The sequence below is a fragment of the Mycteria americana genome, chromosome 5 (assembly GCF_035582795.1).
Source record: "Mycteria americana isolate JAX WOST 10 ecotype Jacksonville Zoo and Gardens chromosome 5, USCA_MyAme_1.0, whole genome shotgun sequence".
Lineage (NCBI taxonomy): Eukaryota > Metazoa > Chordata > Aves > Ciconiiformes > Ciconiidae > Mycteria > Mycteria americana.
In genome coordinates, this window is record NC_134369.1 from 11,349,001 (window position 1) to 11,369,314 (window position 20,314).

The following is a 20,314-nucleotide window of genomic DNA, read 5'->3' on the forward strand; positions in this document are numbered from 1 at the left end:
TAAATGATCTGGACGAAAGGATCGAGTGCACCCTCAGTAAGTTTGCAGATGACACCAAGTTGTGCGGGAGTGTTGATCTGCTTGAGGGTAGGAAGACTCTGCAGAGGGACCTGGACAGGCTGGATCCATGGGCTGAGGTCAATTGTATGAGGTTTAACAAGGCCAAGTGCAAGGTCCTGCACTTGGGCCACAACAACCCCATGCAACGCTACAGGCTTGGGGAAGAGTGGCTGGAAAGCTGCCTGGCAGAAAAGGACCTGGGGGTGTTGGTTGACAGCCAGCTGAATATGAGCCAGCAGTGTGCCCAGGTGGCCAAGAAAGCCAATGGCATCCTGGCTTGTATCAAGTATAGCGTGGCCAGCAGGACTAGGGAAGTGATCGTGCCCCTGTACTCGGCACTGGTGAGGCCGCACCTCGAATACTGTGTTCAGTTTTGGGCCCCTCACTACAAGAGAGACATTGAGGTGCTGGAGCGTGTCCAGAGAAGGGCAACGAAGCTGGGGAAGGGTCTGGAGCAGAAGTCTGATGAGGAGCGGCTGAGGGAACTGGGGTTGTTTAGCCTGGAGAAAAGGAGGCTGAGGGGAGACCTTATCACTCTCTACAACGACCTGAAAGGAGGTTGTAGAGAGGTGGGGGTCGGTCTCTTCTCCCAGGTAACGAGTGATAGGACAAGAGGAAATGGCCTCAAGTTGCACCAGGGGAGGTTTAGATTGGATATTAGGAAATTTTACTTCACTGAAAGAGTTGTCAGGCATTGGAACAGACTGCCCAGGGAAGTGGTTGAGTCGCCATCCCTGGAGGTATTTAAAAGACGTTTGGATGAGGTGCTTAGGGACATGGTGTAGTGGTGGTCTTGGTAGTGTTAGGTTTACGGTTGGACTTGATGATCTTAAAGGTCTTTTCTAAACTATACGATTCTGTGATTCTGCGAGAACTATCCATCAGTTCAGAGTCATTGAGCAGGGGACAACGGTGCAGGCACTAACATAAGCCCAAATCTTGCTTATCCACTTCTCTCATCTTGAGCAGCACATTGTCTTTCTCTGTAAGGCTCTCCCAAGATTACCTGAAAGGGGTAAAGTTAGCAGAATTTGAAAATCAGCAATTAAAGGTTTTGATCACCAATTCTTAGTGATCCATGCAGTAACACTTTTCCTTCAAGTCTTCAAGGAGCTGCTATAATTTGTATGTCATGCCTAAGGATATTAGGTGGTGAATTCCTACGTAAGAATGTGAGGAAGTTGTTGATCTCACGGAGTTCGCAACCTCTTGTGTTAAAGGTAGAGTCGAATGCCCTCTAAGTTCAGGATGTCATTACTCCTAAACTATAAAATGAATCTGTGAACTGCAAGACTATGTGATTTACTTACCAGTATATGAATTAAGAAACTGATATAATTTCTTACCTATAGGTCTTTCCTAGACACTCATTATTACATTGTAGATACTGGTGGAGAGAAATTGCTATGGAAATGATTCAGGGACTTCGGAGAGTGAGATATAATTTTATTTTTTCAAATAGAAAATTGCTCACATCTTGTCCATGTAGACATAGTCAATACATTCCAGCACATCACGTTATACCCAAAAATGACAGCGCCAAGGACTTAAAAATGAACAAACCTATTATAAGTTAGTGAGTCAATTTACAGAAAAGATTGAGCAGCAAGAAGGCTCATAACCAAACCAGTGTTTCAGTACATTTCTAATACAAGCCAACCATCTTAAATTGACCTGTGAACAGTGCACACAGCTTCTTTTTTTTCCCTCCTTCTCTACTCTCACGATATATGAAGACCTGCTTTAAATGACTTAAGAGATTATTTTTCTAAATCACTTGCACAGGTCATTTTTTGATCTAATCTTGTGAGGTACTTAATATCAGGCAGGGTAACAGTAGCCTGACAGGTTTTTCCACCCAAGAACAGACACACAGTTTTGGGTGGAGCATGTGTTATGACCACATGGTATCCAGAAAAGTATCTTTTTAGCAAAGAATATTTTTGAGGTCCATAAAATGCTGATGGCCCTCAGCTTCTGTTGACTCTAATACTCTCAAGAACTCAAATCTTTGGAGCTAAAAGGAAAGCACCCTTTCACATTTGGTTTTGTAGCCGAACAGGTATCTGCTGTAAACTGAAATCTCAGGGCTTATATACAATTCAGAGCAACCTGAACCTGACTGATTGCAGCATGTGCATCTCCCCCGGGCAAGCAAGCTGGACCTTGGTAGAGGAATCTCCTCCTCAGGACTAGGGACATCATGTTTCTCTGAGGCTGCCCTTCCTCCTCCTCTTTGTATAGCAGCAACACTAAGGTGAATGGGCTTTTTAGATTGTAAAAGTGAGGTGAAAAAAACAATCTTTGACTGCTATAACTGGAGGTTTCTGCTGAATTCCCCTCCTGTGCAAAGCACTAAGCAGCTTGTTTCAAAACTTTTTAAAAATACCTTGAAAGCATTATGACTCTCTGATTTCCACAGAAAACTGTGATAGATGTTCTAGACAATCTTGTTCTGTGGGATTACATGAGGCTTCTGGGAACAATGATAAAATCCAGAAATTTTCTCCAAAAACCTGGAAATGCCAGCAGATCTCAACAGAGAAAAATTAAAATATTTATTGCTGCCCTGCCTGCTCCTACTTTGTGTCAATCTTAAGTAATAGAGTTAGTTTAAAAATCAATCACTGCAATCCATCTCAATAAAAATGTAATCTGAAGATCAGGTATGCTTAGCCTATGAATGACAGAAAAAAAAAATGTCTGATGGTAATTTTGGAACACATTCAAGGACTCTACTATATCTTTCCACTGCAATGAAAGACAAATTATATTGTTAAAACCCTACGTGCTATGTTTTAAGGGTATCCCTTCAAGTTATGGTAACTGAGAACATTGTTTAAAAATCTTAATTCATATTTTTTTACTAATTATTTACCAAATCCATAAAGCTATCTACTCCACTATGCACAGCTTTACCTATACATAGCTGTTAGAAATACATATTCATCAATCAAAATCAGAGACAACATCCAAACTGTAAAATGCAACCAGACACTCTTATCCTCTTTAAACAGTCTAATAAATAAATATAAATACATAAATATTGCAGAACAATAGTATATTCCTTGCACCAATAGAGGTATATTATTTATCTGTAGTCAATAGTAAAATCTTGCTTTTATCTTTAGAAAGGGTATTTTAAATTTCTTACAATACAGCAAAAACTTAAGATAATTCATAAATTATTGTGCCAGAATGCAGTGCGTCTGTTACCCTACAAGTACTTACCAAGAGGTTTGTTAGTTTAAAGCTTTTGTAATAGGAATGCTTTTAGCTTTGGCTGTACCATAGGCAACTGCTGCAAATTAGCACCGTTCATGAAATAACGAGAACATCAAATCTTCTTAGAGCATGAGGTAAAGCGATATTCAAAAAGAAACAGCCTTTTCAGTTTCTCTTTGTTTTTTCAGTTTCAAAATCTAGTGCATCATACATACAGTTGAGAATACTATCAATCTTAAATTGCAGAATTATCTCAGATTTTAAAAAGTACTTAAATTACACCAAATACTAAGGAGAATTTCTGCACATCTGCTTTGCCAGTATCTACAAATGCATGTACAAAAAAGATGAGAGAGTTCCTTTCAGCAAAAAATATGCATATATTCTTAAGCAGCAAGATAAATGTAGTTTAAATATACCCACAATATTTTCTATCAAATGTTGACATTGCAAACTCAACATTTTTTGCAGTCCTTTTGAGGAATTATTCTTAGGGAGATCTTTAACTGCTACACCACTCATCACACCCTGTGATACTATTTCTGATGTATGTTATCAAGCAATTGTAAAGCCTACCCTATAAATACTAATCGTCATTTAGCATATTTTAAAGACCTTAATCTGTGACATACAAAAGCTTTTTTAAGCATCTAACAGTTTTAAGGGTAGTCACCCCTTGATAATCCCTTACCATTTTACAACATGTAGGGATTTAATATGGCTTTAACTTCTTGTTCAAAAATACATGGTGCACTAAAACTTACAAATACCTGGAAAATTAATTTCTGACATTCCATTTACAGTAGTTTTAATGAGTGCTTATATGTAGTTATTAGTCAAACGACCCTTCCTCCACCAGAAATAAAAACTAACCTTATTTTTATATGAGATGCTTGCTTTCTGACCTTTAAATAGTTCACCAAGGCTTGGCTGTGCCAAAATATTAACAAAACCACATACATATTCAGACAAACAGATGGAAAGTAATGCCGTCTCAAAAATACTAAATGATGTCATCATGTTTCTCAGAAACTCTATTCTCAGCATTAAAATAAAATTCCAAGAAAACAACAGAGCTCTGATTTCCCTTTCACAGACCCTGATGCCCATCAGACAGGTAAATTCAGTCCTATTCTGTATTCCAGTCATCCTTTAAGCTGATAGTGGAATGACTCGAGCAAAAGAACTGAATAAGAGCTTTTGATAACAGAACAACATATTTCCCAAATAAACTGGTTTTAAATGTGAATTCCTTCATTTTTCAGAAGACTGTATCTCCATGATTACAAATATTGCTGAAATCATGGTTATTTGCATGTGGCTGTTTAAATCCTGCTCAGCTGATAGCCTCTAGATAATATAATGCTTTCAAAGTGCTGGTCTTCTGCTTTTTCTTTCACTCTCTGCTCCTCTAAGGTAGACACGAGTTTATCCCTTTTTTCAACCACTTTCATCATCTCAGTAAAAATTTCATCCTCCTCATTCAGATCCATCTCATCTTTAAGGCTGTCTAAAAGATCACAAAACAAGAGGTTAAAAATCCAGATCACACTGTTGTTAACACCTTGCATTTTAACTGTTGGTGTACAGCTTGAATTAATATTATAGTCCATGACAAATGAAGTAAATAGCAGTTAATATTTTTCATGTTACAGTTCAGGGAAAATTTCTCCTGCATTTGGGGCATTTAAGGTTGTCTATTAAGGTTCCTAATGTCTAGAGTAGATGTTTTAGCAAAACTTAGACTGGAAGGGGTAGGAAGAGCACTACTTGTTTATAAAAACATTTAAGCTGGAATTTAAGTTTAGTTTATAAGGTAAAAAGCCCAACCATGAAACGTAGTGCCTGTAAGAAAACGGAAAGTGTTTTTCAGAAAATGCATTGAAAACTGCCGTCACTTACGTTCCACATGCTTAGAGCACAACAGCATATTTTGGGGTACTCAGTGCTATGTAACCCCCCTTCTCCCTGCATTCCTCCTTCCCATGCTCGCTTTTCTCATACCAAATGAAAGGACAAGCCCAAGCTGTAATCCCAGGTACCTAAAAGCAGTTCCAAAATACTGCGGCAACCAGTAATGCTACAATTAACATAAAAGCAGATAACCTCTTTTGTGTTTAGGTGGTTGAAATTACTTTCCGTTGCTGCCCATCATCACATGTTAGCTGGATGTTGCTGCCTGCGCAGCACAATTAGTAGAAGTACATGTGCAAGTGCTTCTGATCCAGTTCTGTGTAGAACTGGGGAGGTTAGCTTAGCTGTCTTCACTAGAAGTGAAGAATCTCACAAGTTGCATTTTGCTGGCTGAGCTGCACTCGCAGAAGGGCACAGGAGGAAGAGCCTCAGCCACTCTGGTCCTTTTTGGAGCAAACAGGGACGAATACAGGCATAGCCTGTCACTGTGGGCTGGAGCATACTCTCCCCTTTGACTTACCATCAATGGCCATCTTCTCTCTCAGCTTTTGTTCCAGCCTGCTTTGGTGGTCTTCCAATTCTAGCTCTTGGGCTCTAGGTACAATAACAAGTACGTTAAAGAATAAGCTTTTTTCAAGGAAGGCATGTATGTTAATATTCTTTCAACCAAGAGATTCTGTGTTCTGTTTATCCAGTATTTTCTCCTCATAAGCAGTCAAGGCTAAAAGGTTTGCCTGTGCCTACATTGTGACAGCAACGCCAGAAGTACCACTACCACCTTTTGCATTATGTATCAGATTAAGCTCCCTCATACACTGCAACCCTTAAGGCTTTAACCAGCTGTGTTTTGTTGGTGGCACCCACCATGTAATTCTGGATAGGACTGAACGCTCCCACACACGAAGGGCCCTGCCAGGCCCTCTGCACAGGAACGAGTCCTGAGGCAAGGGAATTAGCACATGTGAACACATCCAGACAACAACATTTTGTGTCCTGCAGTGATAAAAGCAGTCTGCTTTTGCTTTTTCAACTCTGCTTTGCAGACAGTTGTGAGCAGGAATCATTGCTACCGCAACACGCAATGACAATCAAAGGGGAAAGAAAAGGTTTGGCCCCTGGCAGCATCAGCACAGCTGGGGAGAAATTGGGGTGCAGCTGGAGGTGGTGGCTGGGCTGCAGCTCTGCACACAGCGTGGGGGGCTGACTGAGTGATATGGAAATGATAAATGGCAACAAGGAGCCTGCACTGGTGTGAAATCCAAGGGTGAGTAATGACTGCTGCAGCTCTCATCGCCTTCCCACATTGCCCAGAAATAGTGGAGAAAATAGCTGAGAGTCACCTCTGCCTATCTGTTGAGTGCGTTTCCAAGGAGGCAAGGGAGCTACAGCCAATATTGTTTCCATCAATGACAAACAGTGGCATCTGAGACCATTTTTATTTGCTTGGTGTATCTGCTTGTTTCATCGCTGGAGTGAATTCCTAGATCTTTTCTCCTATGTCCAATAAAAACTGAGATAAATCTGTCAGACTATTTTTCTTCCACAGGAGAAAGTGCCCCAGTGTTCATTAGACCCACATTATGTAAAGGCAGAGCATCTATAAGCTATACTGGTTTAGAGTATCGTGTAGGATTGAAATAATTGAACCACTGTGAGAGGGAAGGATGAGGAGGGCTCAATGGAAAACCTGTGTTCAAAACTGATTGTAGCTACTCTGGGTACATTTGTTCCACAACAGTCTCAAACTGCAGCACACAGCAAGGTGTTCAGGTGTATTATGAGTACACTTTTCCACTCTCCCCTCCCCATCTTTAGTACTAATGCTTGTCCTTACTTACATAATCAGGAGCTCAGACTCGTAACGCATTAATTTATTCTTCTCCAGGACCAGCTCAAACCATTCATGCAGCATCTGAGTTTCATCCTTTGTGCCTGAATCTGTTTAAAATAGGAGACTTAAGTGTGCATTACCAGCTTTCCTTCCAATGCTCTCACTACCTTAGTTCACTTTAATAGTCCTCATTTGTAAGCCTAGGTGAGTTCAAATGTAGATTTTTTTACTGTATATAATTACATCAGTAATGTCTGGGTATAGCAGGTATAACATTCTTGTCTACATTTGGTTGAATGTTGTAGTTTATTGCAGTTAAAGATGCATTAGATTTAAAAACACTTCTGTTTTGGAAGTTAAGTTTTTTCTTTCAAATAATCATACAGACTTTCTTTTTTTAATGGGCACTTCTTCTTTCTCTTAGTTCTGTCTTTGATAACATAGTTTCTCTGTTGATACTGGACTCCAGCAGCTGAACTACATGTATAAATGGATATCCCATTAACACAATTGCACTTCAGGATGTACATGCTGGCATGTATCAACTTAGTCCCTGCTTCCAGTGGACATCAGACACACAATCAAATCCTCTACAAATTTCCATTCATTTGCCAACTGGCCTCTAAATCTGCATCTGCTTTGAGTGATGGGAAAGGCTGTGGGACTGGACAAATCTATTATTACTGGGTGGTTTTGTAACATGTTGGGCCAGGGCATCACTGGTAGGCACTATACAGACATGAAACACAAGATGGTCTCTCTCCCAAAGAGCTCACAGCTTGACTCTGCCTTGCTGAAGATGAGGACGGATTTCTCTTTCACCAGGTGAGGGCCTGAAACGCTGTCTGTACAAAAATATTTGACAATGAAGAACCCCTGGGTGTTTTCAAATGGCAAGTCAGAGCATATATATATTTCTTTTCCTTGCTGTCCTTTTTAACACGCTCATCACTTCACATTTTCCATTCATCTTCTTCACAAAACAAAACCACCCCACCACCCTTTGATGCAGAATTACAGCAGCAGTGATGGCACCGCAAACACACCTCCCACAGCGTCTGCTCTGCCCGTCTGCCGTCTGTTGCCACAAAATAGTGATCACTTGTAGGAAGCAAATATCTTACGCTGCTCCAGGTTGAGGCAACAATTTAGGTGGCACACTGACCCCTTCAGAAGCATAAAACCAACAGCCAGCCCATGCTCCTGCCTCGGCACGTGGTAGTTGCACACCCCACCATGCTGCGCCGCGTGTTGGAGGCAGGGACAGCCGGACCCGGGACAAAGCGAGAGGAGCTGCCGACAGCAGGCAGGGGAACACAGCTCTCTCCTCCTCGGTCCTTACATCACGCTGCTAGATAACCAAGCATAAAATCCCCATAAACCAGCCTGGCTATTTTCTGTGGATGGAGACTAATGTGATTTCTCCTCCTTGAAGAGGCCTGCACCTTTATTTCAGATGACTGAGAGTGCTGAAATTTAAGCCCAAAGGTCTCAGGTTCAAGCTCCAGAGATGACAATTACAAGAATATCATTAAACTAGGTTACCAAGCAGAGAGATAGGCAAAGTCCTGGACAGCTCAGCAGCATTTCAGATGCCTTTCTGTTGTTGTTTTGAAATGCACTTTGTTCTTGGCGCCAGGAATTACCTTCTTGCCTCTACTGCTTCAGCTGTACCTCACTTTAACGTCAAAGCCAGGATTTGACTCCACTCAAGAACAGCAGTTTAAAGCCCATCTCCTTCGGGCAGTAATGGTCTCGCCCAATGCAGCCCTTTAGCAACCTTCCTGAGCAGGTGGGAAATCGTTGGGTGTTTGGGATCACCAGCCCATTTGTGTGCCTTCACCAGGCACTGGCATCCCAGAGAGCCTGGGTCACCTCCTGCCAGCGTCGGAGGAATTACATGGGCCCCACGCCGAGGACAGGAGCCATGCTGGCTTGGGTGCAGTCCTGCAATTTCTCATCAGGATTTGACCCCAATCTGAAGTTACCATGAAGTGGGAGGATAAAGCAGCAGGAGACGGCAGAGCAATCTTGGTCTGATTTCTGCGTGATTCCATTAAAACTTGGCAGTAATGGATGCATTCCTGTGGGATCTTCCAGGTCAGCAAGCGGTGATAAAAAACGTCTTCTCAGAGTGACTGCTGGAGCAGTTCTCACTGGGACATGCCAACAGTGGTTTCTCACAGATCCAATGCAGGGATGCAGCGTCAGTATTCAAAGCCTTAGGTGTTCGTATGCCACCATCAGAAGCTATCATCAAAATTTGATCTATCTTACTGTCAGTAAAACCACTGCAGTTGCAGGTATGCATATGTCCTGCATGCACACAGAGGGTTACTATTCCCTTCTTGCTATTTTCTTGATGAGGCAAAAATATTCTTTTTTTTCAATGTTTCCTCTTTACACGTTAAAAAACTCTGTATCTCTAATAAAAGACTGTGTATTGTAGGTTGATTGAAGTAAGCAAAGAGTAACGCACTTGGCAAAAATGCCACACATTTTATCAAAATCCTCAGTGCAAGCTGAAATAAAAATAGCCCATGTTTTTCCTCCTCCATCCCACAAAATGCACCCCCAGGGTGTCCCCGGGCACATTTTTTCCCTGAGCTTTTCAAATGTTTGTTAATAATAATGTTAATAGTTATTTAAGTCTGATGAAGTGCTTTATTCCTTCCAAGGGCAGAACAAGCCAATGAAGTCTTTTGCGTAACACAGTATGACAGATCTTTTTAAAGGTTAGAGGGAAAACAATTTGTGAGGGTTTTTTGTGAGCCACACTGGCTTTTTTTTTTTTTTTACAGCATTGCTAAAGCAAAACTTTCCTCCTGGTTTACCCAAGTCTCCTTTAACCTAGATCCCTTTTGAAAGTCAGATATTCTTCTAATCACATTGTAGCTATTTATATTTTCATCTCTTTTGAGAGAATGACAGGCTGCAGAGGAGTATTTACTGAACACTGTTCTCAAAACCTCAACCGTCTGTTCTCCAGTGATGCTACGCTGTCCCTCCGTACAGCAGTCACGCAGTAAAGGGGGCTCGGCCAGTTTGTGCCTTTTTAGGAACAGCTAAACCTCATATTCCTTACTCCTACAGGTTTTCAACTGTTTTCTTTTGACTCTGTTGAAAGTTCTGAGAAACCTTGGATATGCTCCTTATGAAATCAAAAACTAGCTGCAACATGTGCAGATATTTGTTCACCTTCCAAAACACGGAGAGATTTCTTAATGTTCTCTCAACACAGATTTTCTTCTATACCATCATTCTTCATGATTTGTTTAGTCAACTGATCGGTTATGCTAATTTCAGTGGAAAACATGTTTTGAGATTTTTATTTCTGTATTTTCTTGTAGGCAGAAGATCTCCATAAGCCTCCACAAATGTCAGTGGAAAACAAAGCAACAGTACATCAGTGATTTATTATTTGGTATTTTGAACCAGAATAAAGGGAATAACGGGCATGAAAAATTATTCATAGGACTGATATATTTTTTTTTAATGCATGAATTGTTGTCACTACAATTAGAAGATCATCAAAGCCTCATTTTGCTCATCAGTCTTCATGGCAGTTGTTTCGCACCCACGCATGTTCTCTTCTAATTCAGTTGAGGAGCTAATGAATAACTCCCCCTAACAAAGGGGCCATTCATCCCGGGCTTACAGAATTATTAGAGGAGAGTTGCGTAAATGTCACTGAAGACTAGTGTTTGCAGGCCTGTCTCTAAATTTGGTTATTCACAACCTTTGCAGCTCAATATTATTGCTGAACTGTGATCGTTTTCTAATTACCTTAATAATACCTATTAAATCACTTGAATTGCATAAGCGCAGACCTGCTTAAATACAACTTAACCTAATAAACACTGGTCATTCATTAAACAATAATGCTCATTATTTTTAAGAAGGTTGAACAGAATATTAAACTCCCTGATTCCTGCCTCATTACATGTATGTTATTACAAGCAACAAAGCACTCACATTTTGTTCGGGAAACTTATGGCTTCATGCTTTTGCACCAGAAGACTTATTGAGACACAGTAACATCCTACATTTCAGTACCTGCCCTATTTGTAACTGGCCACCTACACACAAACAATCAACAGGGAGAAAAAATAGTACTTTCACCTTAATGAGGGCAATCCAATTACTAAGGATGGGAAGAGAATGAGAAACATCAATCTGTTGGCAGACAGCCTTCTTTAGGAAATGCGATTGTCAAAACAGCAAAAACAAGAGGTGGCTCTAGGCCATTTATCCTGGTATTCGGTGTCTATCCCAAGAGCTAGAAGCCTCTTGTCCCTCTATATTTTTGACATTTCCAAAAAACATCCACCCTTATACAGATCAGCAATAAAGAAAAAAGCTAACACTCCAAATCCTCAAAGTCTTTTTAGCAGACTCACTTACAGGTGGTAAGGTGGGTGCCGTTTGATAAATGGTTATGTTTTCATTTAAGAAAAAAAACATGCTAGGTAGTGGGCCCTTTACTACAAGAGAGACATTGAGGGGCTGGAGCGTGTCCAGAGAAGGGCAACGAAGCTGGGGAAGGGTCTGGAGCACAAGTCTGATGAGGAGCGGCTGAGGGAACTGGGGTTGTTTAGCCTGGAGAAAAGGAGGCTGAGGGGAGACCTTATCGCTCTCTACAACTACCTGAAAGGAGGTTGTAGGGAGGTGGGGGTCGGTCTCTTCTCCAGGTAACAAGTGATAGGATGAGAAGAAATGGCCTCAAGTTGCACCAGGGGAGGTTTAGATTGGATATTAGGAAACATTTCTTCACCAAACGGGTTGTCAGGCATTGGAACAGGCTGCCCAGGGAAGTGGTTGAGTCACCATCCCTGGACATATTTAAAAGACGTGTAGATGTGGTGCTCAGGGACATGGTTAGTGGTGGACTTGGCAGTGTTAGGTTAGTGGTTGGACTTGATGATCTTAAAGGTCTTTTCCAACCTATACGATTCTATGGTTCTATGATTCTTTTAAATAACATTTGAAATATGCTGGCACTATCAATTATAGGAAATCAGTTAATAAATATATAAAGTTGGACAAATGGTCTCTTGCTGAACTGATTAGTTCAGTGTTAGAATAGGGGCAATAACTGCTAAGAAATATGGCATTTAAAAAGCCAGCATGTAGAGATTTTGCTGGGCTGCCTAGCTAAGACAACAACAAGATCAGGTGCCAAAACATATCTAGGTTTTCAGTGTTGTGCAACTGTCTGTCATGAAAGCACAAGGTTCAGCTTTCTAAAACAGAGGTAAATAAAGACACATTTGCAATCGGGCTGTCAGCTTCCCAGAGTCCTTTCAGCACGGAACCGCAGCCCCCTCTGAAGTCCCTTACACGCATGGTTCATGCTCCCATCCCCATTTTGAGCCTGGCAGGAGCCCCTAGATGTCCCGTCCCTCTGTGGGAGGTCTCTCCAGCCTCACCCCATGTACGCTGGGGAGCATTGGTAAGGCTAGGCTGGTGGGAGGACGCCGCAGCCCTGGCTACTTGGGACTGTCGGTTCAGGTGAGTGAAAACCGTGCCTCCAACCAGGGCCAGGACGACACCCCTGTTATCTTCCACCCACCGGGGGGAAAGCTGTGCGGTTTGGGTCTGCGTGCCCGCGTGCTGCTGTTGCTATAGCACGGCCACCAGCTCTAATCCTATTAATGGCATTTCACACTCTGGGAGAAGTCATTAAGGACTCTGTTACTAGGCATGGGCTGCTGCTGGCTTGGTAACTGAGATACAGCTCCTGGAAACCTCACTGGTTCCCTCCAGAAGATGAAATTAAGCTCAGGATGGGATTTTAAAAAATAGGGGGGAAAATGCAGATTCAGGTTCAATAGCAAGGCAAATAATTCCAAATCTGTGATAACCAAGAGCAAATTTATAGAATTCAGCATAAAGGTGCTTGAATGAACAGAGTTTGAGGAAAACAATGATTTTTGTCCATCCAGTTATTGTTTCATTTCAGATTTTGCACTGAACTCTATTTCTATGACCATCATTAAAACCCCTCTGCTTTGAAAAAGGTTAAAAAAACCCACTACCAAGCAAACACACACTGCTTCATTTACCTGATTCTCCTCTTAGTTCTCTCTCCAGTTTGACACCAAAAATCTCCAGAGCTCTTTGTCTTTCCTCCAATTCTTCTAGCTGGCGCTGGACTGCCTGCAAAATTGTAATGATATAAAAGCTACAGACATAGCTTAAAAATTCAGAGACAAAAGATGGTCTCAGTGGTTAGAGAAACAGCTTGAAAAGGTCTCGGAGGAGTCATGGGATTTGCAAACTCATTGGGCATATTAGGCGCCTAAGCAATTTAATAATTCCACTAGGTATCTATCCACGCTTATGTGGGTAAGCATCATAGGTATTAAAAGAACGTCAGTTTTTCTGAACTTTAGCTCTCCCGTTGTAAAACAGAGATCGTAACGTTTCTGTGTCTCAGAAGGTATGAAGTCCATACCTTACACATTCAGAGGCACATATTCTGAGATGCTATGTGAATAAAGCTCATCTAAATATTGGAAGTTTACAGCTAGAAAGCTTTGCTAGCTATTTTGTTGTCCATGGGGTTTTGTTGATTGTTTTGCTTTTATATTTCACAAGCTTTTGACACAGGGAGGAAAGGGTCTAATAACTAAGAAGTGATAATTCAGTGGCACTTCAGGAAGGACTTCTACATTCACTGGTCCACCCCCTTTTAAATAAGGTTTTCAGAGGTGCCATGTGAATAATAGGCATGAAACACCTTCAAAGGCTGAATTGTCAAAGAGATGCTCAAAGGTTCCCATTTCAGGCTGTGTTAGGGCATACCGAGCCAAGCCCTCAGGAACAGCCTAACACACACAAAAGGCGGTTCAAAAAGTTTGGACTTGATTATTTCCACAAAGCAGTAAAATAAGAGAAGGCATGTATGCATCTAATTTTACCTTGAGATAATTGACAATTCTCAGATAAAAACTGTAACATAGTTGCTCTTACTTTGGATTGAATAAGATACTATTCTTTTCCCATGTGTTTTATTCTGTCACGGATTTTATAGTAGCAGCTAGATATTAGCATTTGCTAAAATCCACTGTCTGGTTCAAAGACAAAATTTCTCTCTTTTTCAGTTATACATTTTGCAAAAGTAGTTACATCTACAAAAACAGAGATTTCAGATTCACGTCTGAAAAACAACCTATTAGTTTTCTTTTTTCATTTAATATTGGTACAGAAATAGCAAGTGGAAGCTCCATCCAAAACTATCCACCTGCTATAGTAATACAACAGAAGATGATGGACAACTCTGCCTTCAAAAAGCCTGCTCTCCCCGCTACCATATCTTGATTACCTTTACAACCTGAATTAATGAGATTAAATCTAGCTCAGGTTTCTCTGCCCTATGCTACAGTACAGACACACACAAAAAATGCTAACGGCCTCATAAGCCATTAAGTTTTGTGTGTGTGTATATTTATATATATGCATATAGATATGTATGTGTGGTAAGTGCAATAGATAAACCTGAAAATTTTGACACCTGAGAGAACACAGTCTGAGATCAAGTCATGCAGAAGTGCATTCCCAAAGCTTTGAACTGCAATTGGAAATAATAAAACATTAGCAGAGTCCAGAGCTTTTCCAGCATTTTCTGAAGAGCAGGGCCTGTATAAAGTGAAACGACTTTCCATCATTAAGAAAGAAAACGGTTGACTTTCACTGTTATCATAGAGAGAGAACAAAAACCATCACTGTATTTGCATACCCTCCTGTAGTATATAGGGGTAATAGCTGAGTTTCTTACATCTCAGAGGCTGATATTATTCCTCCTTTCTATCTCTTTCCTTCAGTGTATTCTTCTCTTACTGCCAGTCACTATTCCCTCTTGTTCTTCACACACAATTACAAAATTGTGATCTCCTGGGGCACACACGGATCTGTCACATACAGAGTTGCAAGGCCCTGCCACATATATCTTCCTGCTCCTAACGTTTGGGGGGGATTTCAACACAGAAGGCAGTGAGCCGCAGTGAGGAGCAAGGGGAGGTGCAGAGCCCACACTGGGTACCCCCTGTCCTTGGAGGTCACTCTTGGGAGACAAATGGGACATCTGCGAGCTATGTTTTCACCTGTGCTTTGTGAAGCCTCTTCAGCTCCTCTTGTTTAATCAATTGCTTTGTCTCCTTCTCCAGCTTCCTTCTCCTTCTGAGAGTCCTCTTTGCCTACAAAAGAGAGAGAGAAAAAAAAGGCATCAAAGCATAAGTATGCCGTTACAGATTTTCTCAAGCCGTCCCCAGAATAACAGAACCGTTGAGGCTGGGAGAGACCTCCGGAGATCGTCTAACCCGACTCCCCTGCTCAAAGCAAGGTGAGCTACGGCAGGGTGCTTGGGCCAACGTACCTGAAATGAAAATAGTCACATAGGAATATTTTCATGCATTTGCTTACATTGACTTTAAATCATTACAAGCTCTTACTGCAACCCTAAGTGAGTGTGAACTGTGTCTATCAATAAAAAATGTCCGAATCACAAAGTTGACTGTATACAACGTACCACTATACGTGGCTTCTGCAGACATCACTGTGATCAGGGAAGAAGCCAGGCACAGGCGGTGGGAAGCACCAGTTTAAGGAAACTCAACCCATTTCTATTGCTGTAGCTGCTAAGTAGTAAAATTCACTTTGGATCTCTTGTAACACAGTAAGAAGGATGTATCTGAAAGAAACGGCCATCATAGGACACTATCTGAAGCCCTGTGAAACCTTCCCCGGTGCCGTTTCTCTACTGCATTACAGAGTTGTTTTGCCTTCCCCTGGGGCACTTGTCCCTGCTGCAGGGCAAGCAGGGCAGCGCGCGCTGCAGGGCTGGCCGAGGGAATTGCCTGCGCTTGCTCTGTCTTGCCCTTGACCCAAGCTATCTGGAAGTCCTCCAAGGCTGTGGTTTTCCCATTTTGGAGGAGACAGAATATACGAGCACCGTAGACAAGACGATTAGAAAACTAACAAGCCAGGAAGCCACTAAAATTTTTCCCACCGAGTTTTGCCAGAGAAAAAAAGGTGGTACTGGCAAAATAGCAGCCAGGGCTGGCATGAAAAGAGGTGCTAGGAGGCAGCCGAGAGAAACAAGCTGAGTGGGGTATGCGCATCAAAACTGAGTCACTGCTAACGGCTGCGACAGCTGCTCCTTCCCCCCATTTCTGGCAGCTGCCCCGGCAGCGCTGCCGTCCCCACGGCCTGGCCCTGCAGCTGCCTGAACTGTTGGGAGTTGCTCCTATTCCGTTTTCTGCCACGTCTCCCTTCTTTTCTCCATTTTGTTTAAACTTTATTTAATTCACCATAATATTATCTACTATAGATCGTCTTTCCTGCAACAGGAAAGATGAACGACGATCTCTGACACCCCAGCGCACCCTGACACAGACGCTGGCGGTACGTGCCGCCACACGCTGCTGCGCTTCTGCCTTGTGGCACTTCGGTTCCTCTGGAGCTGCGCAACCGGGTTTCCATTCAAAGCCCCACTTAGCTTTGATCTTGGCTGTTTTTACAGTGTACTGGGCAGCCTCTTGCTTTGCTTTCCTTTTTTTGCCCTCAAAGGCAACAAATCAAAAGGCCACCTCGTACTATTAATCCACTTACTGATATTCCTCCACAGGAAAGAGGTAAACACATTTCTGATGAGCAATGCAGGCCATAAAAGCTCTGTTTCTTCAAATCAGAGCTGGGTATCAAGAGTTCACCGGCGCTTTAACCCCACCGCTCCCGCTCGCCGCAGGAACCGAGGTAGGGCTTGGAGACCCCGGTGTGCAGCTGGCCCTTTCGGCGTCTAGGGTCTGGGTGCGACTTCGTGGCTCACGCGGTCGCGCTGATTAGGATAAACACAGCCTTTTCCACACAACCTGCCTGTAGTGCCTCTGAAATGAAGTTGCTTTTCCCCAAGGGAAATCTGCATCTGTTTGGTTTAATTTTTTCAATAGTTTGCTCGTTGGGCTACATATTAAGGCCACTTAAGAATGCAGCTTTAAAGTGGTTTCAGTGAAACATGTCTGCTTGTCAAATTAAGACCTTCTCTGTCAACGTTGGTGTAACCTAGGGGAATTAAAGATCCAAAGACGAAACAGAAAGTTTGATTTTCATCTGTCTTAAAGAGTTTTAATGTATTTTCTCTCCATGACATGTAACCTCCACTGATAAAGCGTTCCCATCCCCACTTTGAGAAATTGCGCTGTGCTTTAGATCAAAATCATATGATGAATCTTAAATACAGTCCAACTGAGGAAATATCTTCCCGTTTCCAAGTCAAGGTTACCTTGTGTGTTAATGAAGACTTGGATTCAAATTCATCATCAGAGGAAGAAGTAGAATACTCGGTAGCTTGTTTTCTGACAGGTAGGTGTTCACATCCTAAAATGCAGGAACAAAATAGCCAGTGAAGCAAAAAATACTGTTCTTTAACTTACACAGACACTTTGCACCTGCCCTGAGTTCTAATCAGCAGCACCTAGAGCAATTTGGAAATTTGGCTGATGCCTTTAATTACATTTTTGATCCCTGTCAAAAACTCTGTCCAGGTATATTTGATTTTTTTCAAGTATTACATACAAATAAATTAATTCCTTGAGCACCCTGCATGTAGCATGCTGTTCTGAACACGCTCAACATTCATTAAAATGTATATCTGAAGTTAGCCATATTACCCAAATGATTGTATAAGACTCACTATACAGTGTAATTGAATGCAAAAAGTCTGAGCCAGCTCTTAAACAAATTACCCTTATGTGGCTTGTAGCATCTGGCACCCATTTTTACTACATGACATCTGCTCAGTGTAAAATAGTTGGCGTCAGAATGTCTGGTCATATAAAAAAATCACAAATGTAATCAGAAGCAAATGGACTAAGAGAACAAGGCTTTATCACACAGCCTCATGCAACATAAATATTTCATTAATTATGTCTAAACAAATGTCACTTATTTTTCTGCTTTAGGAATATTATCACATCATCGAACTGTTGATTAAAATGCCATAATAAGTCAGGAAAATCCATACATCACAACAATGCACTCCATAAGGAAAACTCAAAGGCTGCCTTTGGAAGAAGCATGCTTTCAGAATTATAAATTAAATTACATTTAATTGCAGCAATTTTATCATGCCTGTTTTTCCAGCATCTTGTTTCAACTGGGTGTAAATATTTGAATTTCTTCTTAATTTGTCTAATTCATAGCTTCATTCTCTTTATTTCAGAAAATAAAACTGCTTTTGGAACATCTGTCTCTATGCTTCAACCTGCTACAGGGTTAATGATTAACAGCTGGGCGACATCTTGGAAATGTACGTTATTTAAAGCTAACAGTGCCATTTTTCTTTGTATCTGCGAGGTAACAGTTGGCTTTGTATGTGCAAGTTATATTCACATTAAAATTACTTCCCATTCTCCCACTGTAAATGTTTCTTCTTTGCCTTGTCCTGGATCCCAGTCCTGAAGTAGGACTTCTGTCTCAGAACCTAATTTAAAATCAGGATCCATGAAACATGTTCATCCCAGGCAGTAAAGCAATGAAAGCAAATCCAAGTAATCTGAGGCAGAAACGCTCTTTTTTCTCAGCAATCTCAATTTCAGAAGCACCCAGTCCTTGTGTCAATGAAGCTGCTCAGAGGGTCCAGTGGAGCAGACCTGGGTCCCGCAGGCCAAGTCCTCAGGCAGCAGGAGGTGCGGTGGCCCTGGCAGAAATGCCAGGTGGGTCCCCAGCCTCTCGGGCGATTCCCCTGCTCCAGAATTGCCCAGGCTGCCACCCCACGCCTCCCTGCCTCGTGGCACTTGGCGGAGGGACACAGCTCCTGCTTGCTGACCTGCTGGGGACTCTCCGACGGCTCACGATTGCCGGGGTCACACCGGTGCCACGCACTGCCCCACGCTCTGCGGACAAGAGTGCAAATCCAGCTGTGCCCCATCTCCGCCCCCAGCAGGGACAGTCAGCTGTAAAGCCCTTCCCAGTGCACGAGATGGGGGAAGGCATGGGGGTACCACAGTTACTATTTCTTTTGAGCAGTAAACTCGCCTGCTTTTCACTGTGCAACCAAAAGTTTGCAGTAACTACCCTGCGGTCAGGCCACGGGTGAAATCAAATTCCATAATATGCAAGCGGCAAACATTACAGCCTGGCAGGGCTAGAAACACAAGCAATTACACGCTCCCTTTCTTCTCTCAGCTGCGGGAATAAGTGACTGCTTCCCTATGTCCTCCTCTTTGAGTGATATTAATAATTTAAAAAGTGTTACAAGGTCTAGAGGAAAAGCAGCCTGCTGTAACACAAGGGCACCTGCCTCCTTCTCGTGGGTGTGACTCAGGAGCTGTTTGCCTTTCTGGGACAGAGACAGGGTCAATGACTTCCCCAAGGACTTCCAAGGGCTGTCTCATGAGCAAGAGGAAGCTGACGTCTGTGCACAGAATAGATTCATAACATCCACAGTCCTCCCAGTGCCTATCTGCTATGGAGAGAGAGGTATTTGCAACCTTCCTCTGCAGAGCAAAGCCATTTAGACTGCTCTGAAACAGCTCAGCCTTTCAAGGAACGTGGTAGCCACAGCCCTGTGAGACAACAGCCACCCGACTGCGACCAGCTACGTCCTTCATCATCTCCACCCAAGAAGCCTACAGGACGAAGGACCACGTGAAATCACTCAGTGATGAGGCATCTGATGGATCTACCTGTGCGCATTGACAGTTATGGTCTCTGTCACATTTATTGCATATACATTTCACAGCACTGATGTCCTCTCCTAATACAATGTGCATAATTGAAGCATGGGTTGCTCCAACGAAGTACCCAGAAACACACAGCAAAGAGTGACCAGAATTGGGATGAGAATACAGGTTTTTGGCTCCCAGATGTGTGGTCCTGCCACATTTCAGGGATATAGAAACAGTGGGACACTGCATTTCTTTCAACGTTAAAAGGGCAGCCACTCGGTGCTCTGCTCAACTATTTTTCTTTGGCTATTTCCTTGTGGGAGAGAACAGAAATATGCTCTAAAATGTACCCCAGATGCAAATTTCAACTTCAAGACAACTGTAACAAGCATAGTAAGAAATTACCTCACTGAATGAACTTGCTTTATGCAGAGCTAGAGAAAAATACCACAAGTTTATTCTATTTTGAAAAAAACCCCCACAAAACAACACCCCCCACCTCCCCCTTCTGTATTGCAGCATCTATATGTTCTGCTATAGGTGACTGAGCATTAATCTTTCCCATCTCCAAAGGGGTAGGATAGGCAGAATTTAGCCACCAGCTGTGAGGATTTGG

At 42.3% G+C, this 20,314-nt stretch overlaps 1 protein-coding gene across 9 annotated transcripts in view; it reads right to left on the bottom strand.

Moving 5' to 3' along the window:
- Positions 1-1,503: 1,503 nt before the first annotated feature.
- The window catches only part of MICAL2 (microtubule associated monooxygenase, calponin and LIM domain containing 2), a 111,799-nt gene continuing 92,988 nt past the window's right edge, over positions 1,504-20,314 (bottom strand). For 5 of the 9 annotated variants that reach the window (XM_075502115.1, XM_075502119.1, XM_075502118.1 and 2 more), the window contains 6 exons: positions 17,313-17,407; positions 15,136-15,228; positions 13,096-13,189; positions 7,038-7,137; positions 5,720-5,793; positions 1,504-4,795 (listed from right to left, as the gene is read on the bottom strand). In XM_075502115.1, coding sequence (XP_075358230.1) covers positions 4,611-4,795; positions 5,720-5,793; positions 7,038-7,137; positions 13,096-13,189; positions 15,136-15,228; positions 17,313-17,407 — 641 coding nt within the window. In that variant the 3' untranslated portion in view covers positions 1,504-4,610. The remainder of the gene's footprint in view (positions 4,796-5,719; positions 5,794-7,037; positions 7,138-13,095; positions 13,190-15,135; positions 15,229-17,312; positions 17,408-20,314) is intronic. The other 4 variants (XM_075502122.1, XM_075502121.1, XM_075502120.1 and 1 more) reach the window with 2 other exon arrangements.